General features: G+C 36.3%; 1 protein-coding gene across 3 annotated transcripts in view; it reads right to left on the bottom strand.

Moving 5' to 3' along the window:
- The window catches only part of RBPJ (recombination signal binding protein for immunoglobulin kappa J region), a 143,703-nt gene that overhangs the window by 4,446 nt on the left and 118,196 nt on the right, over window positions 1–21,061 (bottom strand). For all 3 annotated transcript variants that reach the window (XM_050338684.1, XM_050338686.1, XM_050338685.1), the window contains 8 exons: window positions 19,361–19,456; window positions 9,828–9,993; window positions 8,556–8,730; window positions 6,958–7,095; window positions 6,668–6,780; window positions 4,517–4,657; window positions 1,424–1,579; window positions 492–595 (listed from right to left, as the gene is read on the bottom strand). In XM_050338684.1, the coding sequence (XP_050194641.1) occupies window positions 492–595; window positions 1,424–1,579; window positions 4,517–4,657; window positions 6,668–6,780; window positions 6,958–7,095; window positions 8,556–8,730; window positions 9,828–9,993; window positions 19,361–19,456 (1,089 nt within the window). The remainder of the gene's footprint in view (window positions 1–491; window positions 596–1,423; window positions 1,580–4,516; window positions 4,658–6,667; window positions 6,781–6,957; window positions 7,096–8,555; window positions 8,731–9,827; window positions 9,994–19,360; window positions 19,457–21,061) is intronic.

The raw sequence follows: 21,061 nt of genomic DNA, 5'->3' as shown, positions 1-21,061 counted from the left end.
TCCTGGCATATGACAGCAGGAAGCAGAGCACAGCACCTCCCTCTCTCCCTCCCCTCCTCAGGAAGCTGCAGAGAGCAGTGGGTCCCCCTCAGCCTCCTTTTTTCCAAACTGGACAAGCCCAAAGTCCTCACCCATAACACACAGGACAGGCCCCTTCCAGCCCTTCACCAGCTTTGCTGCCCTTCTCAGGACACATTCCAGTATCTGGACATCCTTAAACCGCTGGGCCCACAACTGCACACAGTGCTCATTGTGAGGCTGTACCAATGCCAGATACAGCAGGACAATCACCTCTTTTGACCAAGTTAGATGTGGTTTGCCCTCCCTCCCTTCTGCCAGGGCACACTGCTAACTCATACTGAGCCTGCTGGCAACCAGATCTCTTTCTGCAGGACAGAAAAGCATACACTTGAGAGTGTACACGTGAGTATACACTCTTCACAGCACCTAGGAGAACATAATCACCATGAAAGTAAGAGAAAATACTGTACCTGTACATGGTTTCAGCTTCCACATCCCCAAACCAGACACGTAAATTTGGAGTGAAGTTCTGTCCTGTAAGTTCCAACATTGCTACATCCCCGCCACCATTCAACTGGGAAAAAAAAAAAAAAAAAAAAGGAAGAAAATCCCCCCCAAAATATGTATTAATAAAAATAAACACTCTCCAACAGGAAAAAAACAAAACAAACAAGAACTCCACAACCCACCAAAACAAACAAACAAACAAACCCGCAAAAAAACAATCACCCACCAAAAAAGGAACAAAAACCTCCAAACAAAACAAACACCCCCCCAAACAACAAAGAAATCCCAAAATCTTCACATGCAAACAAGAACTGTAATCAGTGCTATTTCTGTTCAGCTGGACAAAACTGAAACACAGACAACCTACACAACTGAACTGTAAAGAAGTAACACATCCAAAAAGTACTGCCAATTAACTTGGTACCATGAGGGAATTTCCAAGTTTTGATAGTGGCCACTTAAGAAATAGATCTCAACAATGCTTTGAAAACAGAACAAAATCTTCCAGAGAATGTGTTAGGGGAGTTTCAAGTTTTAACTTGGATGAATGCTGATTTTTTAAAATAAAGCTCTCTTTGATCTGTTATTGTCTAAGAGCCAAAACCAATTTCTAAATAATCAGAACAGAAGTGGAAGTCCTAAGGATATCACTACCACAGTATTTTAAGAAGTAAAAGTCTTATGGTATACAGCAATATTAATATTATTCCTGTGATGGAGAGGTTCATGTATTCAGAAACGTAGGTAAGAAAAATTATTACAACATACAGTAATTTTACTACTTATAAAGCCATTAAGACTGTTTTCCTACAGTATTCCATACCATGATGCTTAAAATAGTATGACAAAAGTGATCTAACACTAAAGAGTTTATTAAAACTAACAACAGACTTACTTGAAGACTTTCTACAACAGGCACAGGCGTCACTGGAGCATGGACCGGTCCCATCCCCTCATAAAACGTATATTCAGCTTTGTCTGTGCTAATGATTGTCCAAGAAGCTCCATCATTAATCATTTCTTTATTTGGTTCTTTTGGGCATGGAGTGGCCTTAGAAAGAAAGAAAAGTTTTAAATCTGATCTGTAGACACATCTGTCAAATCATAGACCTAAAATCCAACTCAGCCAGTAATAATGCCTATTATTGCAAAAATGTTTCTTAATGTTTTCCTCTAAAACAAAGTGACCGACAGAAACAGCTACACACATTTCAGAAAAATTAACAGAAAAATAATATTTGTGAGAACACCACAACTATCACCTATAACACTCACTGTCATCTCTCCTTATGTTTGAGTTTTATTTTAGTTCAACTTTTAAAGTTTTAATGTTATTCAATAGTCATTATCCAAAAAACTATGGCAACGAGAAGTAGCTGCTTTAAAATTGGTTCTATTAATGCAAAGTGACTAAACTGAAGTGGAATACTTTCCATTAGTTATGATTTACATCTGGTCAAGATTGGCATTTGCCAGTGTAGATGTTTTGTTCACCTAATTCTGGAATACTACGTGCAGTTACAGTCTCCCTGTTCAAGAAAGCCATGGAGAAAAAAAAAGAGAAGGGACAGAAAGGGCAAGTAAAATCACCAAGGAGTGCTGACCTTACAAGAAGAAATTGAGAAGACTGACTACAACTAGGAGAGAAGAAATTAAGATGTTGATGGCTAAGGTGAATGCAGAAGTGTTGCTCACTAAATCCTGCAACACTAGAAGTAGGAATCACTCACAGAAAATGTTACATCATTCAAAACAAATACAGCAAAAGCTTACTACACAAAGGACAGGAAACATCTTGAACTTTCTGTCACAGTTCTCAACTTCAGGAAAAGAACATCAGCACATCCAAAATAATCAAACTGATGTACACATCTACAAAATGATACTAAAACTCAGAGGCAGGGAGGCAGCCTCCAACAACACTTAGTACAGTGTGGATGCTGGAAGAGTACAACTGCACTGGACTGCCCAACACAACCACACCCACCTGCCTCCTGTGAGCACCAACTCCTACTGCTGCTGTTAGACAGAGACATGGAATGTGCTCTGACCCTGTAAGGCATTATTTATATTCTTTCTCTATGATCCAGAACATATGGATGGCTGGTACTTCAGTAACTGAATTTCAAGGTTCATGCTCACTTGTTGACTTTTTACAGCCTCTCTGCTTTAAGCCTCTAAGGTCTCTATACAGGGCTATTTCCATTCACCCAAGGGAGACTTGTCATCCTAAAGAAAAGTTCGGGGGTTTGTATGGTTCTTTTTGTTTGTTTGTTTGTTTTGGTTGGTTGGTTTTTGTTGTTGTTGTTTGGTTGTTTTTTTGTGTGTGTGTTTGGTTTTTGTTTTGTTTTGTTGTTTGTTTGGTTTTTTTCCTGTTTGCTGTTTTTCTTTTTTTTTTACAGTGACCATAGTTTGCCTAGATTCCTACTAGAGGAACAGTACTCAAAAGCAAATGCTTAAGAGCAGGCAGGTGAAAGACACTACACATGCTGTTTCCCTGGTCTTTGTCTTCTGATACAAATAAAACCCAGACAAAATAGGATTTCTCTCCTGACATTGATAAAAAGAGTTTATTGTTCACAGTAATCTCAATCACCAAAGCACGGTAACAGCCCAGTGTGCAAGATAAGAGATTTTAGCCAGCAAGCAGAAGCAGCAGGTACCAACTCCATTAAAAGAATTCAGAATACGGGGCTGTCCTTTTAGCTACCTCCTACCCATGTGGGTAGGAGTTCAGAGCTCTTATCAGACTGGGCTCCATGAATGCTGCAGAAACTGAAGAGTGGTAGGATGTACTGACAGTCCCACAGGTAATTTCAGGATGCTAAACTAAGGCAGCTGTCAGAGAAGCAGGAGCTGCTTCTTCATTCAGTGCTTCCCATAAATTACTCTGAGAAAGATCAAACAGTAAGGCTGATCCTGAGTTACTGTAATTTCCATTTCATAGTTTTGTTCTTGATGATGGTCCATTCTCCTATATCATAATAAATACTATCATATAGTATATTAATAGCTATATCTCTGCTGTGTGCTGTGGGTAGAAACAATAGATCAAACCACGTTCTGAACCACAGGACACAAATATGTTTACTGAAATAAGAACAAAGCTTTTCATATTCTAGTTCCATTGTCCCAATTCTGGACAGAAGTCAAGTGAAGCTTTACCAAGCCTTCCACTTTCCTACCTCTACTTTTCTTACCCAAGAAGCTACAGCTGCTCTGAGGAAGTCCTGTGTCTTTCCCATCTTCCTGAAGCACAGCATTATCTCTCAACACCCTTTCCTATTTGAGCTGCCCTGACATATTTAAAGAAAATTGCAATAGTTAGTCCTGAATTTGGACAAATGTCGTCTTAGTCTGGCAGGAATCACCATGCTGAAAGTCTGCTAAAAGCATGCTAACATACTCGAGACTAAAACCCAGTACTTTTCTCCACCTGCTGGAGAAAAAAAAAGTACTTCTGAGACAGTTATATTCGTTACAGACAAACCAGGTTTCTGTGGCTTTATAAGTCACTGTTGTCAACTGCCACAGCTGTTTATGTTTACACTGTCACCCAAGAGCAAGACATGGCAACTGCTGAGTTCATCGTGAAACAAGACTATTATTGACTGTATCATCTCCTTTTTGCTGTAACCTAGAAATGGACACACAAGTAAGTGGTGCAACTCCACTAGCATTTGTCAACATGTTTAGCCACAGTATCATGAGTGCATGCACAAGTTCCTAGTGTGTTTCCATTTTTTTCCATTGGAGAAACCAGTATTCATTGTCTAGATAGACATGGAAGAAGGTTTTGAGGAAAGAAAAACAGATTTGGAAAGGGATAGATAAAGTTTGTAGTTTTCCATCCTCTCTTTTCAATACAAATTATCAGACTTGCATTTAAAACCTACTGGAAAAATAGCATTCATAGATATTTTGGGAATATCTGGGAAAACTTTGCAACCATGCTTCTCATCTATTGAAAGAGTTTTAAACAACTTACTTGAAATTGGATTATTCTCTCCTGGGAAAGGCACAAATACATTCTCTCAGTGTCTTTAAGGTAAAATGCACATTTATGGAGCTGTGATACTGGATCATCTGCATCCAATAATGCCGTTTGTTTATCTACTTTTCGAATTATCTGTGAAGGAAAATAGTACATACATATTTAGGACAATTTCTGTACTTTATTACAGATGTACTGACAATAAAGGAAGTGAAAGATAATTTTCTTTTTTTACATTTACATGCCTCCTGTTTTAATACCAATATTAGATTCATAATTTTCAATGTTTTTGAAACAAGAACACAACACTGAAGTAACACTCAGTACTACTTCAATGTGCTGCATGCATATGTATTTTATCTGTGTTACAGGAGTGGGGAAAAAAGTTGAAGCTTCAGCAAAATCTACTTTTGTTCCATTTGCCAGTGCAGAAGAGTAATTATTATCTTACTATTTTTATAATTAATTACTATTTTTAATAATTAATACACTTCTACAGAAGCTTCCAACACTGATAGGATCAACAACATTCTGTGGTAAACCAGTTGCTGACGGAGAATAGTTAAAAATATGGATTAACTTAAGCACATCTTAATACCTTTAGAGTTTTGGAAACACAACAATCATAGTGTATTTTATTACTTAAAGACAACTGCAAGAAATAATTGTTCTTTACATCTGGCAGTTCAGTAAAAAAAAAAATCTGCTGACTTAATTCAGATCTGGTTTACTAATTTATTTTTAAAAATTAAAAAAGTTACTTCCTTATAGTTGTAATTTTAACTCAACTTCCAGAAAAAAGTTTAATACTTAATTTTATGCAATATTAGTAGCAGTGGCAGCCATGTGCTTGAAGATTTTTAAGCTATGTGCTCTAAGATTTCTAATGACAGTAGAAGGTATTATAGTGATGATGATAATAATAATAATAATGTTTTAAGGTTAACTTTTTCCTTCTTTGCATTAGACTCTAAAACATCTTCAAGTTACCTTTTAATCAATCCTGTAAGGCAGCAAAACAAATGTTCCCAATGGCAAACAAACAGGAACTGTTAGCCTAATTTATTCTACTATTTCTACCTCCAAATAAGGCTTCTGGAATAATGAATTATGGCATCTCCTTTTAGCAATAAGAAAATATTAACAGGAAGCCCACAAATAAAGTGACATTATGTTACTGAATTTCATTTGCTTGCACCAGATCAGTAGTAACTAGGTCTGGATTTCACTGTCAAACAATGTGATGTAAGAAAAAAAAGAATCTATTGAAATTATCATTTTGTCCCATTTACATTGAGCAGGCTATTATCTTCTGTTATGGTTAAGTTTGATATTGGGAGAGAATTTCTCATTACAGTCCTAGTAAAATGTAGGGAAGGCTGGTTTTACATTGGTGCATTCTAAAGATTGTTTCTAGGTAAAAATGGAATTGACACACAATTTCACAGAAGATCTCATAAGAAACATTATTTATTATCAGTCACATAAAATTCCACTAAAGTTGGCATTAAGCAAATAAAAAACGAGGAAAAAAAATTGTAATTACACAACTTTATTTATAAAAACCGTTACTGTGTATTCAGAAGTAATTTTATTTTTGGTTCACAAACCTTAACAGGTCATCGCAAAGGTACTTCCCATGTTTCATATTAAAACAGACAGTACTAATAAATGTAAAAAAAAATGTTTTTGCAAGCTGATATTGGTATAATGTATCCTCAGGAGAAGATAGAACTGCTTTTAGATTCAAATCAGGAGAGCATTTTTAAAGCTGTGCTGAACTCAACACATGGAATAGTCCTACTGGCTGCAAATATTTTACTCATCCATTCAATATCAATATTTAAAGTACTTTGGTGCAGGGGACATACTGTTTTTAAAATAGACAGATTAACCTACTTTGGCAGCCTTGAATTATGAAAAATATCCTATGCTTATTTTACAAGTTGTTCTTTGTTTACAGAATTAATCTGCAGATATAAAAATATGTTTTCAATAAAGTGAATGCCATTTTCCATATAAAACATGTATTAACAAAGGGAAACATAAAAAGCCAAAAACTGTAAACAATGTGAAGCCAACTATGGAATTACATTAAGTAGCCATCTATAAACTAATTACAGCATTGGAGAAATTAAACTGTACCAGTCTTGGGAGTGCCATGCCAGTAACTGAGCATACAAGTTTGACAGTCTGCCCATAATGAATGTAGCCGTCTCTCACTGTGAATTCTTCTCCTTCTGATTCATCATCATCCACTGCATGAAACAGGAATTTTGATAAGAACAACAATTAACACACTATTACATCAAATATATACTCAGTAACAAAACAAATCTGCATGTGGGCAATTAAATAGAGGAAAAAAAGGTAGGATTTTTTTGTGAGGATGGAGGGAGGGAAGTGAGAAGATATATTGCTTTGTTTTTACTTACAGAGGTGAATGTAAAACGCTCCCCACTGTTGTGAACTGGCATGGAAATTACCACCTTCTACGTGCAAATATCTGGTGCTAACTGTTTGGGATCGAAGTCTATTAAATAGTGCCACTTTTGTCCCTGATGCAATACATACTGCAAGGAACACATACAGACTTGAGATTATAAAATTGCTTCATTATTACATAGAAAAGTAACAAAAAGTCACAAATACTGTAAAGTAAACTGAAGAATACTTGAAATCAAGAAATAATTATCAAATATTGGTAATTTAGAAAATATTTATATTTGTGACAGACCAAAAATAGTAAAACAATTACAAGTGGGATAACAAACGTAGTGTCTGTTCTTCAAAGGCATGCTAGCTCATACAATTTTGCCCCTTAGCCACATAGGCCAGTCCTTGCCAGCTGGAAACTCCGTCTCCAACAACTGATTATTTGAGCAGAAGCTTTAGCTTGCCCTTGTGAAGTTCTTAGACAACTTTCAACAATCATTTGAAGTATAAAGAAAAATTATTCTTACAAATCACAAGCAATTGAAAGGAACATGGATGTTAACTATGCCAAATTATAACCATGCAACTTGAAACGTTCTTGGATCTGAACTTACTGATCATTCAAGAGAGAGAAATGCAAAGTTTGCTCCCCTAAAAAAAAAAAATCAGCAACTAACATTTTGCCATCAAAATGTGTTTGTTGTTCTACTTGGTTCATATTCACTGTCCATCAAAACTATCTGTCTGAATACAAATTCAACAGTGCATACTCTGAGCCCAAGGGCATGAACTGCACAGCAACAGATTGCCTTTAGTCATGTGCCAAGCTAGTGGCCCCGAGATCCACATTCCATAGGTGAATGGGTTCCAGCCCAACACAGATGGAAGAGCCTTTTAAAGCACTAGTGAAGAGAGAGAAAAACAAACAAACAAAAAAAAGGGTATCTCTTGAGGTGCTCCAGTGGTATGCAGGCGAAAAACGCTGGAGGAAAAGCAAAAATGTTCCAGACCATACATTAGCACCAGAGATATCGTTGGTTGAAAAACACGGTAAGCAGATATCTGGGTGAAATATCACCATACAGATTTCTTAACCAACTACTTAAAAGGAACCATGCAAAACAAAAATAAAAACAACATGAAAACAGCATGAGGGAGTAAGAAGGTGTCTGTGGTGTGACGAAGTGCAGTTTGGGTAACATGATGCTACTCATTTACCGCTATTTCTTTGATACCGACCAAAACATCCTAAGCACCAGATCACAGCAGCTTAACAGATTCAAAAGCTTAGAAAGCTGAGGTAGAACAGTCTTTATACACTTGTCTACAAGGCTTCATTTCTCAGAATACAGGTTTTTGGGTGGACCTTTCATATTTACTAAATAATTAGCTGTGACTACATAGAACTCAACAGTGTAACCTATCTATATTGAAATATATTAAAATATACTGGTGTGTACAATTCTGAAACACAACAAAAACCCACAAGTTGAAAATTTCGTTGTATTTACTTTGTAATCAGACATCAGAACACATAAAAAATTAGTAGGAGCCAAAATTAATTGCTACATATAGAAAAAACCTGTAAAATACTTACAGTCTGCATTTTTCAGTGACTGTTTCTTTTTAGACGGTTTGGAGATGACTTTGATCCGTTTACTGAGGAACACACCGATGTCATCACTATTGCCATAGAACATTTTTACTGATAACATGAAGTGCTTTCTCTTGTCTGAGTCTGATATGTATAATGTTTTGGCAGTGCAATAATTCTGTAGGTGAAAACACACTGTTGTTTCTTCTTTCAAGTCAACTCAACTCCAGAAACTATATATATTTAATTATGAACAAATCTGATGCAATAGTTTCTAAAACAGATCAGAAACTGCTTTTTCCATCTCTTCCCTACAGATTTCTTTTATGACTACTTTTTAGCTTCGTGAAGTTTAGCACCCAACCTCCTTACTTTACAGTCTTTCCAGGACTGGAAAATATGATTGGAGACCATAACTGTGTCAAAGCCATCTCTGAGGGGTTAAGAGCACTGCTGAAAATTACATTTGAGTAGAGCCATACAGACAGTACACTGGGCATGCACAAGAGGCTACGTGTGCAGAAAATGTGTTGAGACAAACTTTTATTGAAAGGATGGGAAATGACTGGGTTTTGAAACATGAGAAAGTTACTTTTGGCTAAGTGTTTATGCCAGGTGACAACAAAAGCTCAAAAAATATCAAAAAGAACTTTTAGTATTCTTTCCTATTCAGCAATATATGAAACATTTCTGGTAGACAGTGCTGGAAGTGCTAGGTGGCTATAAAATACTGCTTAATAAAACAATCAGCTAAAATGAATACTTGTGCTGCTAGTTTCCAACTGTTTAATTCATCACAAATACCTTTAGAAAAAAAATCTTGTAAGCAATTTAAACCACTGTAAAAAACAATCCACTAAATTTTTAAGATGTTATTCTAATAGTATTTTTCTGCAAAGGGACTTAAAAGATCACTTCTAGCAGCAGATGTTCAGACAATTCCATTCATGCAAGCCAAGGAAAGAGACAGAGTTTGGGCCAGAAACCAGATTTCAGTTAGCCACTGATGCCAACCAAACAACCTAACAGTTTACTGACTGCATCAAGAACCTACAAAATTAAAGTCAGTACCTTGTTATGACCCTATGAACTAAATCCACCTATTCAACAGTCCTACATATTTTAGAGGGATTTTTTCTTTTAAACCACTTATGTAGGATCTGCTACAGTGTAAGAGAAGTTACCAAAAATAAGCAAGGGCATTCCTTGAAATATGCATCATGTAGCTATAATATCCTTTGCAGTAATTTGAGTGGTTTATTACAGTTCTTCTACCTTTCCTTCCAAGTTCAGCTGCTGCATTTCTTGGTCGCTGTTTCCTATCCCAATAAAGGCGCAAGGTTGTGATTCTTGCTCAGTGCAACCATCCCGTTCCATTTGCTCTTTTTTTTTCTTCCATCCACTGCCCATAAGATACACACATGGAGGAGGACAAAAGAACCTGAAAATGAGGAACAAGTGATAGAATTAAACACAGTTTTCAAAAAACCAAACTGATGTGTACCCAAAGCTTTCACACTTTGAGTGTGAAAGCCCATTCACACTTTGAGTTTGTACAGGCATTCCCTTCATTTGCCCTGAAGATTTTCTAAAATGCAAATTAAAAAAAAAAAAAAAAGCAAGGAAAATTCAGCAGTAGATGCACTGTCACTGAGTATCTTTCCAGTTCAATATATGACAGTCTGCAAAACCACGACAAACTCTACAAAATGAAAATGCTTACAAAGAGATTCTGAAAGTAAGTAAAAAGGCCTCAGAAGTTATTATAGTCTTTTGCTTTTGTAGGTGCTTAACATGATGCCAGCAATTAACACACACAGAACAGTTCCACACACTAATTTAATGGATAACTGCTGACTATAATTTCTAAACATTTAGTGGTTTGTCATTAGGAAGGAAGGAGTCTATTCCATCCAAGCATAAACCTCTCTTCAATTTTTAAATGGAATAAATGATTTTTTTAAATCTTCATCAGTAACTATAAAAGATGCAGTCAGCAGCACTGACTGTAATCTGTCTAGAGTCTACTCATAGCAACACGTTCAAAATTAAATTCAGCATTATAATACAATGCATTGGTCTTCAGGTTTCTGTATACTGTTAAAGCCCAAACTGTGAAAATGTTTGAGTTTAGTTAGTGAACAGCTGCAGCATTTTTATCATTAGGATGAAAGATAAAAAAGCAGAATGAGGACATCCACTTGTGAGATAGATAAGGAGGCATGAAGAGAGAGGGACCTGAAAAAGTTTTTAATTATTCTATTTGCTTCAAATTGGAGAGTAGTGCTTAACTTGACACTTCTGAAATCCAACATTGACTCCTACCTTGCACAGGTGGGTAGGATTTTTTTTTAATTTTTTATTTTGGCTTGAGACAACTGAATTCCGGGCAGAGGGAGCAGGCCCCGTGCTGGGGCAGCAGCCAGTTGTGCACCACAGGCAGCCACAGCAGCAGGCAGGAGCCATCAGGGTGTGGGTGAATTGATCTGCAGGCTCTGAGTCACAGGAGAATGATCAGAGGATAAAATTATTCAGTTTCTAAAGTGCCTGTGGGAGTCCTGGGTGGAAGAGCACAGTGCCAGGTTACTGGCTTGGACCCAATGATCTTAAAGGTCTTATCCAATCCTAAATGTTTGTACAATTCTGTTATTTCTACTAAACACCATATAAACCTTCATTACTGGAAGTCAGCTTTAGGATAAAAATCTAATCTAAAACACTTCTTTATCTCACCTATTCAGCAGAAATAGCTTTATTTAACAGATATAAAATGTCCTTCTAAGTAACAGAATCCTTAACAGGTGAAACCTAAGTGCTGTTAATAATAACAACATAATTAAAGAAATGTAAATATTAAGACTTCATATAAGTAACTCCAAATATTTGTAGTATTTTCAGTCAACGGACACAAACAATGTATATTCTTTGTCAAAGAAACAAACAACCAGATTTTGTTTTACAGCTATTTAAAACACCTCAGTGCTAATGAACAAAAATTACTGCCTGCAGGCAAAAAACTCCCAAACGTACTTTCTTGACAAAAAGCCTACAGTCAAAATTTTTCACTTACATTGATTCTATATAAAACACAGCAAAATGGGTGCTATACCAATATCCATTCAGATGAAGTATCTATGAACGTCTTTCAAGAGTATTGTGGTCTGAAAAAAAGACCACTTACAAAAGAGTCCCTGTGGAAAGTAGCTCACTACGTCACATCACAATTTCTGCATTTTTGAGGTGTCCAAATTAATTCATGAAACTGCTCCCCAGATTGCTTTTAAACTTAATTCTAAACAAATAGAAAAAAATGCTATATTTCCTCCATGTTGATAACCCATTTCAGCAAAGACTTACGCAATTAACTGCTCCTTTTCCTGCCTTCACACTTTTCTGAAGCATAGAAATTTTGATAAGTAGAGAATTATGAACTAAGAGAAAGCCACTTGTAGAAACAATCTATTCAAAGTTTAACAATTAACATTTTTTCACGTGTTTATTGCATCAGTTTTTACTATTTGAATTTCATTCTTTGAGGTAAGGCTCATATGAAGGCTCTGGAATTACAGGTCATATGAAGGCTCTGGAACCTTTTTCTTCCAACTGAAAATGCAGGACATGGAAAACCAAGGTGACAGGTAGGAACTCGCCAATTTGCAAAGCAGATGTTTCCTGATGGCCTGTCCAGAAACTACAAAATAAACCAACACAAAAATAACACTTTCACAGTAGTAGCACATGAGAATACTTCCACTAGCCCAGCCACGATGCATAAAGCTAAAATTTGTAGTTATCTGACATCAGAATGGGCTATGGTAATTTTATTGCTCTAAGAATAGAGATTCTGAAATTTAAAAATTAGCATGAATAGAGTGAGCAGCAATAAATATTAAACAGTAGACACTGTGTATCCCTTTTAGATTGTAATTATGCCTTTTACTTCTTACCTTCTGCTATCTGATGTCTGTTGCAGCTTCTCTCATGGAGATGTTGAACAATGCAGTAGGGGTATATTTAAGTACACCATGACTTTCTGTCACATGCTGATTAGATCTTCCCCTTACTACTACAAATTTTTGATTTGAAAACCAGAAATGCATTTCCTACTTTTCAACTGCATTCATTTAAAACACAACAGATGACCTAATTTCCCTCAAATACTTCTCTACCTGAATAAAAAAAAAAATTACCTTAAGAGGACTTATGTTTGTGAGGGAGACAGTGCAATTACAATGGTCAAGATGATAAAGGTCATATTAAAAGTACAACTGGTTGCTGCAACTTTCAGTATTTTTTAGGGAAACAGAAAACCAAAGAAAGAAAAAAGTTTTAGCTTCTGAGAAAGTTTCTACTTAGACAACTGTGGAAACATTAAAAAAAAAAAAATATTGGAGGAGGTGCAAGGAAGCAAGAGGATAAGCAGGAGTCACACTCTTATAAGAGTAAAGGGTCAAGTGAGGGCAATGACCATGCCCAAGTACTGTAGAGAGCAAAGCAGAGGCCTAAACTACTCTGCCACCCCAGATTAGGGAAATATGACCATGGTCCTCTAAGAACAATATTTTTCAAACGCAGGTTATGAACTAAGTCCAAGCTTATGAAATGTAATTTTGAGGGGAAGAAGCTTTCAAGTAACACACCACAGAGCTTCTGAATTTTCAAACCAAAATGACAATAGAAGACCTTTTCAGTGTTAACAGACATATCCAACTAATTTTCTTCTGACAACCTATTTCTGATGAAGAAGTTATACACAAACTAAAAATAAGTACTAACCTTTATTCACAGAGCAATGCTTTGAAAAAAAAAACCCCTTGTATTCCAAGTATTATAACACCATAAAGCACATGTGACATATATACCTTTCTTCCTCATGTACTTTTTCATATTAATCTTACTGGTTAGAACACAAGAAAAATAAAACCCCAAACTTTTTTCATATCCTTTCTCATTTCAGCTTTATTCTAAACAAAGTCCTTTGAAAATCTACAGCCACTAGATGGCAATGAAGACCTTTAAGAAACAAGCTGTAACCACTGAAGAAGAGGAAACAAGCCAAAATAATTAAAGTACTCTTTTAAAATTTGAACACAGAGAAAACCCCTCGAAAACTATGACTTACTGAACAAAGAAACAAACTTTTGGAGCCGAGAAAATTTTAAGTTGAGTTAAAAATATGAAAAAGAAGAGTGTGAACATTCACAATTTGAAGGGAGTCTCTTATGTAACAGGCTCTTACTCACCCTTCAGGCATAGACAAGTACAGTCTTGGGGCTTTTTACTTCATATTTACAGTTACAGGAACTCACATATAGGAGAGATTAACTATAAATTTTCTATCCAATATAGTGTGAGTAAACTTTTATATTTTTAATTTTCACAGAGAATTAAAGAAAGTCTCTTTGAAATGTATAAAATAACTGCTGGAAACAGGTTCTCTCATAAATATTTCCAATGTAAATAGGAATGTAAATGTTCATGTGAGAGGCTGGCTTTGAGATAACTATAAAGAGGAAAAGAGAAAAGTCACCTTCCCAAAATAAGTAAGGTAATTTATATAAAGTAAATTCCAGTACTACAGATGGAAATAGGGTAGGATGATGTTTGGTGGAACAAATGAAAATACTCTTCCTTTGAACTTTGATTTACAAACCCTACCTCTCTCTTTAACCACAAAAGTGACACTGAGTGGGAGGCAAAAATTCTTCTGAAGTATTAATCTGAGTAAAAAATAGCAAAAAAAAAAAAAATTCTGTTGCAGAGACAGGTAGCTGTGTCTGGTTCTTCTGAACTTGTCTAGAATTTTCAGTACAAGAAGTAATAGTAGAAAATCATATAGGATATAATTTCTTCACTGCATTTGTAGCATATTCTCTTAACACCTCTTCTCTATGCCACGAGCAGGTTGGCATTTTCTTGCTGAATGTGCAGTAAAACAACACAAGGTGTTCCTCTCTGAGATAAACACCTAACAACTTGATCTAAAAAACACGTGATATCTGTTAGGGATTCCTTCTGTGAGCTATTTCATTACTGGAAGTATAACAACCTGGTATGTCATTCCTGAATAAAACCTATTCCATATTTGTTAGAGCTGCATGACGAGATGCAGGTTCAGTGTTTCCTACTTGCTGATATAAACCAGAGTGACTGAACCAGGGTAACAGATTGGGATACCAGGTCTCTGCAAATGCTTCATGTATTTACCATATCCCTACAACAATCTGTTACGGACTCCTGACTCCTCAGAAGAGGCTCTCTGTGATGCTCCTTCTATGCATCTTTAAATATTTGTGATCAGTGTAATTAAAACCATGCGCAGTTTTAAATGAAGCTAACAGTGGAACTGATACTATCTAGAAAAGGTCAGAGGATCAACCTCCAAAAAGTAAAGGGCACCCCCATAGTATCTTCTTACACTATAATTTCATGGGCCGTTCAAGTGAGGAAAGACCAACCTCCTGTTAGACTCCAGGTTTAGTAACTCAGTACAGCAAACAGAAACAAGCTGTTACTCAACTGTTCTGACAGATCTGTTCCATCAGACCAACTGCAAACCAACTATTTTTCCATGGCAAAAAAAAACAAGCTGAGATTTGTCTAAGGATGCTCCCCTTTATTCCAAGCGAGGTTAAGGGAAGAACAGAATCATTTCTAGTGGTTTCTGAGTCTTGACTGCAATAACACAAAGAGAACCAGGTTTGAACTTTGGCAGTACCTGGAATATTGTGTTAAATCAGACAATCACCAAAGGAGAACACAATACTCCTTCAGGCCAACCAACACAGAGAAAATATGGTATTTCAAGTAGAGAAGCTACCCTAACTTGCCAGGAAGCAAGGGGTAGAAAGTAAAACAAATTCTATCAGCTCATGTTATTGCTACCTAGCTCTGATGCACTCAATGCTCTCCTCAAACCACAGGCTTCTGTTCACAAAGGTTTGCTTTTTCAAATCCTCCAAGTCATCCGTGTTCATCTTACAGAAGTATTTGCCTTCAGGAGAATTCAGAGGTTTCTACCAGCTAGGGTTTTTTTATAATTCAGAGTGACATTAGAAGGGAAGTTTTTCCTTTGTGCCTGTCAATTCCAAACCGGTCAAGCAGGAGGTGTGTTTGTCAATTACCCACATTGTTCTGAGACTCCCTTTTCTTAGGAGCTAAAGAGCTAACAACATCCACTAAGGAATTCAATATAACAACAAACAAACAAAAAATCATTAGATGCCTGCAAATCTTCGTTCGCGAAGCCTAGCCATGATCCAGAGAGCAGGCACACTCAGTTCAGGGTTCAGAAATTACTGGAGCTCCTTCACTAACAGCTGTAAAAGAAGATGTACCCAGAGCATTCTCATGCTAATCAGCAGTGGTAACGTTTAAACTCAGAACAGCACGTAATACAAATACACCAGTCAGGCTCACAGTCTTTATATGAATTATGTCTCGGAATCCAAAACACTTCAGTCCTTTAAACTGCTATATGTTCACACTGTTTAGACTCTGAAGAGAGAGGTCTCAGTTAATGGTAAATACGGAAAAAAATACAAGCACAGACCAAATACCCACACTCGTCAGGAGTAAATATCACCTAAGTCTCTATCAGCTGAATGTCTCTGCAAGATGACAGTCATCCAACAGGAATCACGAGGCATAAAGTCTTAAATTCAGCTAAAGCCCATCCCTGAGCTTCTTACCGCCTAGCTTCTTTAACCAAAAAACATTAACTTTGGGAAGTGCAAGGCTAATAGGAAGAGTCAACTCAAAGAGGAAAAAAGTCTCCTTTCATTACTGTTACCTACAGACAAGTATGAAGAATTCTCAGACTAACTTAGAAAGTCTCCATCCACGGGACAACAACCTGGAATTGTATTTCTATGATAACTATTTCAACCAGGCCACACTACGTGAGATCTGCACCGTCTGCAGCACAGTGTTTTCAACAGAGTATTTCATCATCTACTAAGCCTCATCAAAACACTGAAAGGTAGTTATTATGCCATGCAAAGTTTATTAATGGAAAGTATTTTCCATGACCTTGCAACAAATAAGATTTAAAGACTTCCACCTCTTGTTCCAGTTTGTTTAGGTTTTTTTAGGTTCTATATTTATTTGAAATAGATGTCAAATTTAAGAAATAATTCCTTTTGTAACATGAATTCTTGAATACAAAAAATACTACAAACTACCTTACTCTTTGAAGATCAAAAACAACTCACTTCAGAAATGGTACTGAATGTAAAAATGGTAAAAACTTCACTGGTCAGTTGCATAAAGCAACGTTAAACCTTTACTAATTTTGCTCAGTCCAGAAATATGAAGAAATAAAAGGCACATTCTGCTATAAATAAAACATCTCAAAAGAAGAAAAAAGGAATACCCTAATTCATCATTAAGTTTCACTAAGTACCTCAGGGCACACATAGATCCAAGGATTTAATAACGGGGACTTTTCTTTATGCCAATAACAACAGGACATCATGACTGATCCTGGGAACCAGCAGAACAGTACCAGAGACTGCATACGTGGTACGCTTAAATTTAAGAAAAACTAAAATACTTAAACTGAAGAAACGAAACCCTAGTATGTATGGCAAGAGGCAATGGGCAGAAACTGATGCACAGGAAGTTCCACCTGAATACGAGGAAGAACTTCTTTACTGTGCAGGTGACTGTGCACTGGAACAGCCTGCCCAGAGAGGTTGTGGAGTCTCCCTCCCTGGAGATATTCAAGAACTGTCTGGGCACAATCATCTGCCACGTCCTCTGGGATGACTCTGCTTGAGAAGGGAGGGTTAGACCAGATGACCCACTGTGGTCCCTTCCAACCTGAACCATTGTGTGACTGATTTCACACTTTCATTTCATACCCATATCAGAACAGCCATCATTTCACCACTGTACTATTTGATAACCAACATCCAAGCATTCGGGTCATCTTTTGCCAAGCTCTGAAATTCTCATTTGACATGCTTCCATTTTTAAAGAGGTGAATCTGAGATACCTTTCTTGAACAAATGCAGCTGTGCTGAGACAGGACACTGAACTGCACCTCAAAAAAAAAAAAATGGTGAAAGAATGCCTAGTTTCAGTCAGCAGTTGTTTCAAGCAGTGAGAAGACAATGACCAGTTTGCCAAACATTATTAGTACTTAGGTAACGTATGTGCCACAGTGACTTTACAGCACCAAGTGAAGTATGCACATGTATTCAAGGCAACAGGAATCTAAGGCAATACTGTGAAATGCTCACAGGCACTTTCACAAACTGTTACCGAATAAAAATTTGAATCTTTGCCCTGGATACTTCAGAACAGTTATGTAAGTTTTCCAAACAGTAATGAAACTTTTAACAATCAAAATTAAATACTTTATCTTTTTATTTTCATCCCACTTTTGATGTAATTTGTTCTCCAGAATAATGACACACAGGACAGCTTTGAAAAATGTTCCTACCCTTATGAGCTGCTGTGGTCTCAAGAGAACAAAGTTACAGATACACTGTTTAGAAAATCACTTTCTTATCTGCAGGCACACCCCTCATTTTTGGGGAGTAATATGCTTAACTCATCTGAGGTGATAAGTTAACTATGCAACTCTTGAACGACAATACAATCTGAGGTCCCTATATTGTCAGGATAAATCTTTCTGGCTGTTGAGTTTGCTGCTAAGGGTCAAAGTTATAATTTACTGATAGTACAGCCTGGCTCTGCAAGCCCTTTGCATTTAAACCTGGCAGAGAGCAAGAGGGCTGTGCAGTTATACAGCAGGTACACAGCACACTTGTCGGCTTTTGTGAGCTTCCTCCTTTTTCACTGACTTCCTACTTGAGTCACATCAAGAATTTCACAAAGATCCAAAAAGCACTTTGAGTAAACAATTCCATGGAGCTGGACACTGCTTGAAAGAAAGGACTTGCGACACTGGCTAACAGAAAATGCAGCACATATTGAATGACAAATACTCAGGCACAGAATACTGAAGAACAGTTGAAAATACAGCCTGTATTTCTGTGATTCACAAAGTCATCAGAAAGTGTGACTTAGATAAGTAGCAATACACTGAGAAATCTGCTGATTTAATTCTAACATTCCTGTTTTTCTAACACTGTCATATATAAATATCTTAAACCTCTAATGTCAGAAAGCTGTAAAAACATGATGTAACAGGACTTACACAACAGTAACAAAAGAAAGGTTAAAACTTCAAAACAATTAATGTATTGAATATGTGGTCTTTCGAGTGGTGAACAAATAATAATAATACAAAGCATCTGAAAAATAACCAAATATTGCACTACTTCAGTGAAATGTAAAATGTAGAAAAGTATCACTCATAATTAAAGGACATTCTATTTCATCAAAAGAGGACTATAAACTTGCATATGAAGGACCATCCTATTTGTTTGTGCTAGTCATGTAATAAAAATATCACACAGACTACAAGAAAAGACTGCACAAAAAGCACCTCTGGAATTCTTCAGGAAAACACTCCTCTACAAACAGTCACTGTGGATCACCTCATTTACCCCAGAATTACAATGGAAAGTTTAAAATGAAAGCCATTTTACTTCAATGGGAGAAAAGCTTCACCCACAGATAGGGAACCTGTTGGTAGAAACGGGCATCACCGCATTGAATGCCACAGGTTTGCAGCACTCGTTACATAATTAAATGATTTATGAGAAAGTGTTTTGTTTCGTGTTTCTTCAGACCACACTGCATTCTGAAGAATTCTGCAAATTATGCACCAGACTACACACCAGTTTCCCTGGCTGGCAGCTGTAGAGGCAATTCAGGACAGCATAAAGACTTACCTTTTTTCATTTCCATATGATTTCTGCGCAACTTTTGCATGGAGTATTAGCACTGTTTGGTCACCTCGCTCCTTCAGGTAGTTTCGCATTGCTTCCCTAAAAATTAAAAGACAATATAAGCTTTGAAAGTTCTTCTGGTTTTGTTTATAATTAGAAGCACTGAAAGACAGTTTTAGGAGAAAAACCCTAAACCCAAACACCTGAAAAAACAAGAAGGCAATCATTAACAGAGTCAAGATGTATTTGCTTACTGTTTAAGACAATTACACAGGAAAAAGAAACTATCTTGCATGAAACTAGCAATAGGGGTCTGTGATAATTTTCAATTACTATGTTTTCCAGAAATAAAAGATACTTATGTCAAATCGTACCAATGCCAATCACTACACCATGTTCAGAATCCTACTACATAAAGTACGATGCCACAAATATTTGACTGGAACATACTTTATTAATTCAATATTTTCTTCATGAACAATTTAGTATCTCATGATATTGACAAATTGTTTAAGATTTTCAACTAAATCAGTGCAATGTTTATATATAAGCTTTCTTTTAGTTGTGAAGATACTAAGGAAAAGTTAAATTCTTCAGCTTATTGTTTCATCTTGTTTTCTAGATAAAACCTCTACTTCCTGCATACAAGGTTAAAAAAATTAATTTTTAAAAATTTTCTATTGTTCATCATCCCTGTAAAGACAGACGTCATATAAATGCTATAATTACCCCAAACACACCAACAGCAATTCCTCGAGAGAACTGAGAGAACAATGCACCCTATCATTCTTCTGCATAATAATCTAACTGTTCATTAAGCAGCATGCCAAATTCAACACCCTAGGGATTAGCTGTGCCGGAGTGCTGGCAGAAACACTTTTAAGTTCCTGAAGGAGTTTCTGCGGGTTGAATGCCCACCAACGCACTCATTTTCAAAGTCATCAACTACAGAAACAAATTATGAATTTATCAGGAAGTCATATGAAAAGATTAAACCCTAAACAAAGGGAATTCTTCACTTGGTTGGTTAAATTTTGTTTGTTTGTTTGTTTGGTTTTTTTTGTTGTTTTTTGTTGTTGTTTTTTTTGTTAATGGCACCAACTGTTGAGTTCCCTTTGAACAGATCTAGAAAAGCAAATATTTCTAGTGGAAAAAAATGATGGAAGATAAAAGGCAGTATTTTATTGACAAGACCTTTTCCAAAAGAAACCTCCTTATACAGTTTCATAGAGCAAAGCAAGTACATTGAGTGGGGGTCAGGTTGGACAAAAACAATCCAGCTTTGCTAAGGTTGTTTTGCAAATCTTGTGTTTGTCATGGCTGCATGAGACATGATTAACGTCTAGTGGTTAGTGTGCAGATTTTCTGTCTAAACAGCAGGATATAAGAGCAGACAAAAGACTTCAATTACTATTTCAAATTGGAACACTAACTTGATCTACTCATATTTGACATTGCTAAAACTGATGTTTATCCACGAAAGCACAGCTGGAAGAACTGTCTCAAAGCACACAGACTTACCTATTTACAACTATTGTTTAAGAATATATTTTAAAACACAAAACATAATTCACTGCGAAATTATTATTACACACTTCATTATGATATATATTAGCTGCATTTGTTTAAAATTTAAATCTGACAATTTGAAATACCCTATCAAGAATACTGTCATACTAAATTAAGAACATCTGTCATACTAAG

This window comes from Myiozetetes cayanensis, unplaced genomic scaffold (assembly GCF_022539395.1).
Source record: "Myiozetetes cayanensis isolate MyiCay16 unplaced genomic scaffold, myiCay2020 scf7, whole genome shotgun sequence".
NCBI classification, from domain to species: Eukaryota; Metazoa; Chordata; class Aves; order Passeriformes; family Tyrannidae; genus Myiozetetes; species Myiozetetes cayanensis.
Note: the sequence above shows the minus strand (reverse complement) of the source record. Positions and strands in the feature narration are given on the sequence as shown.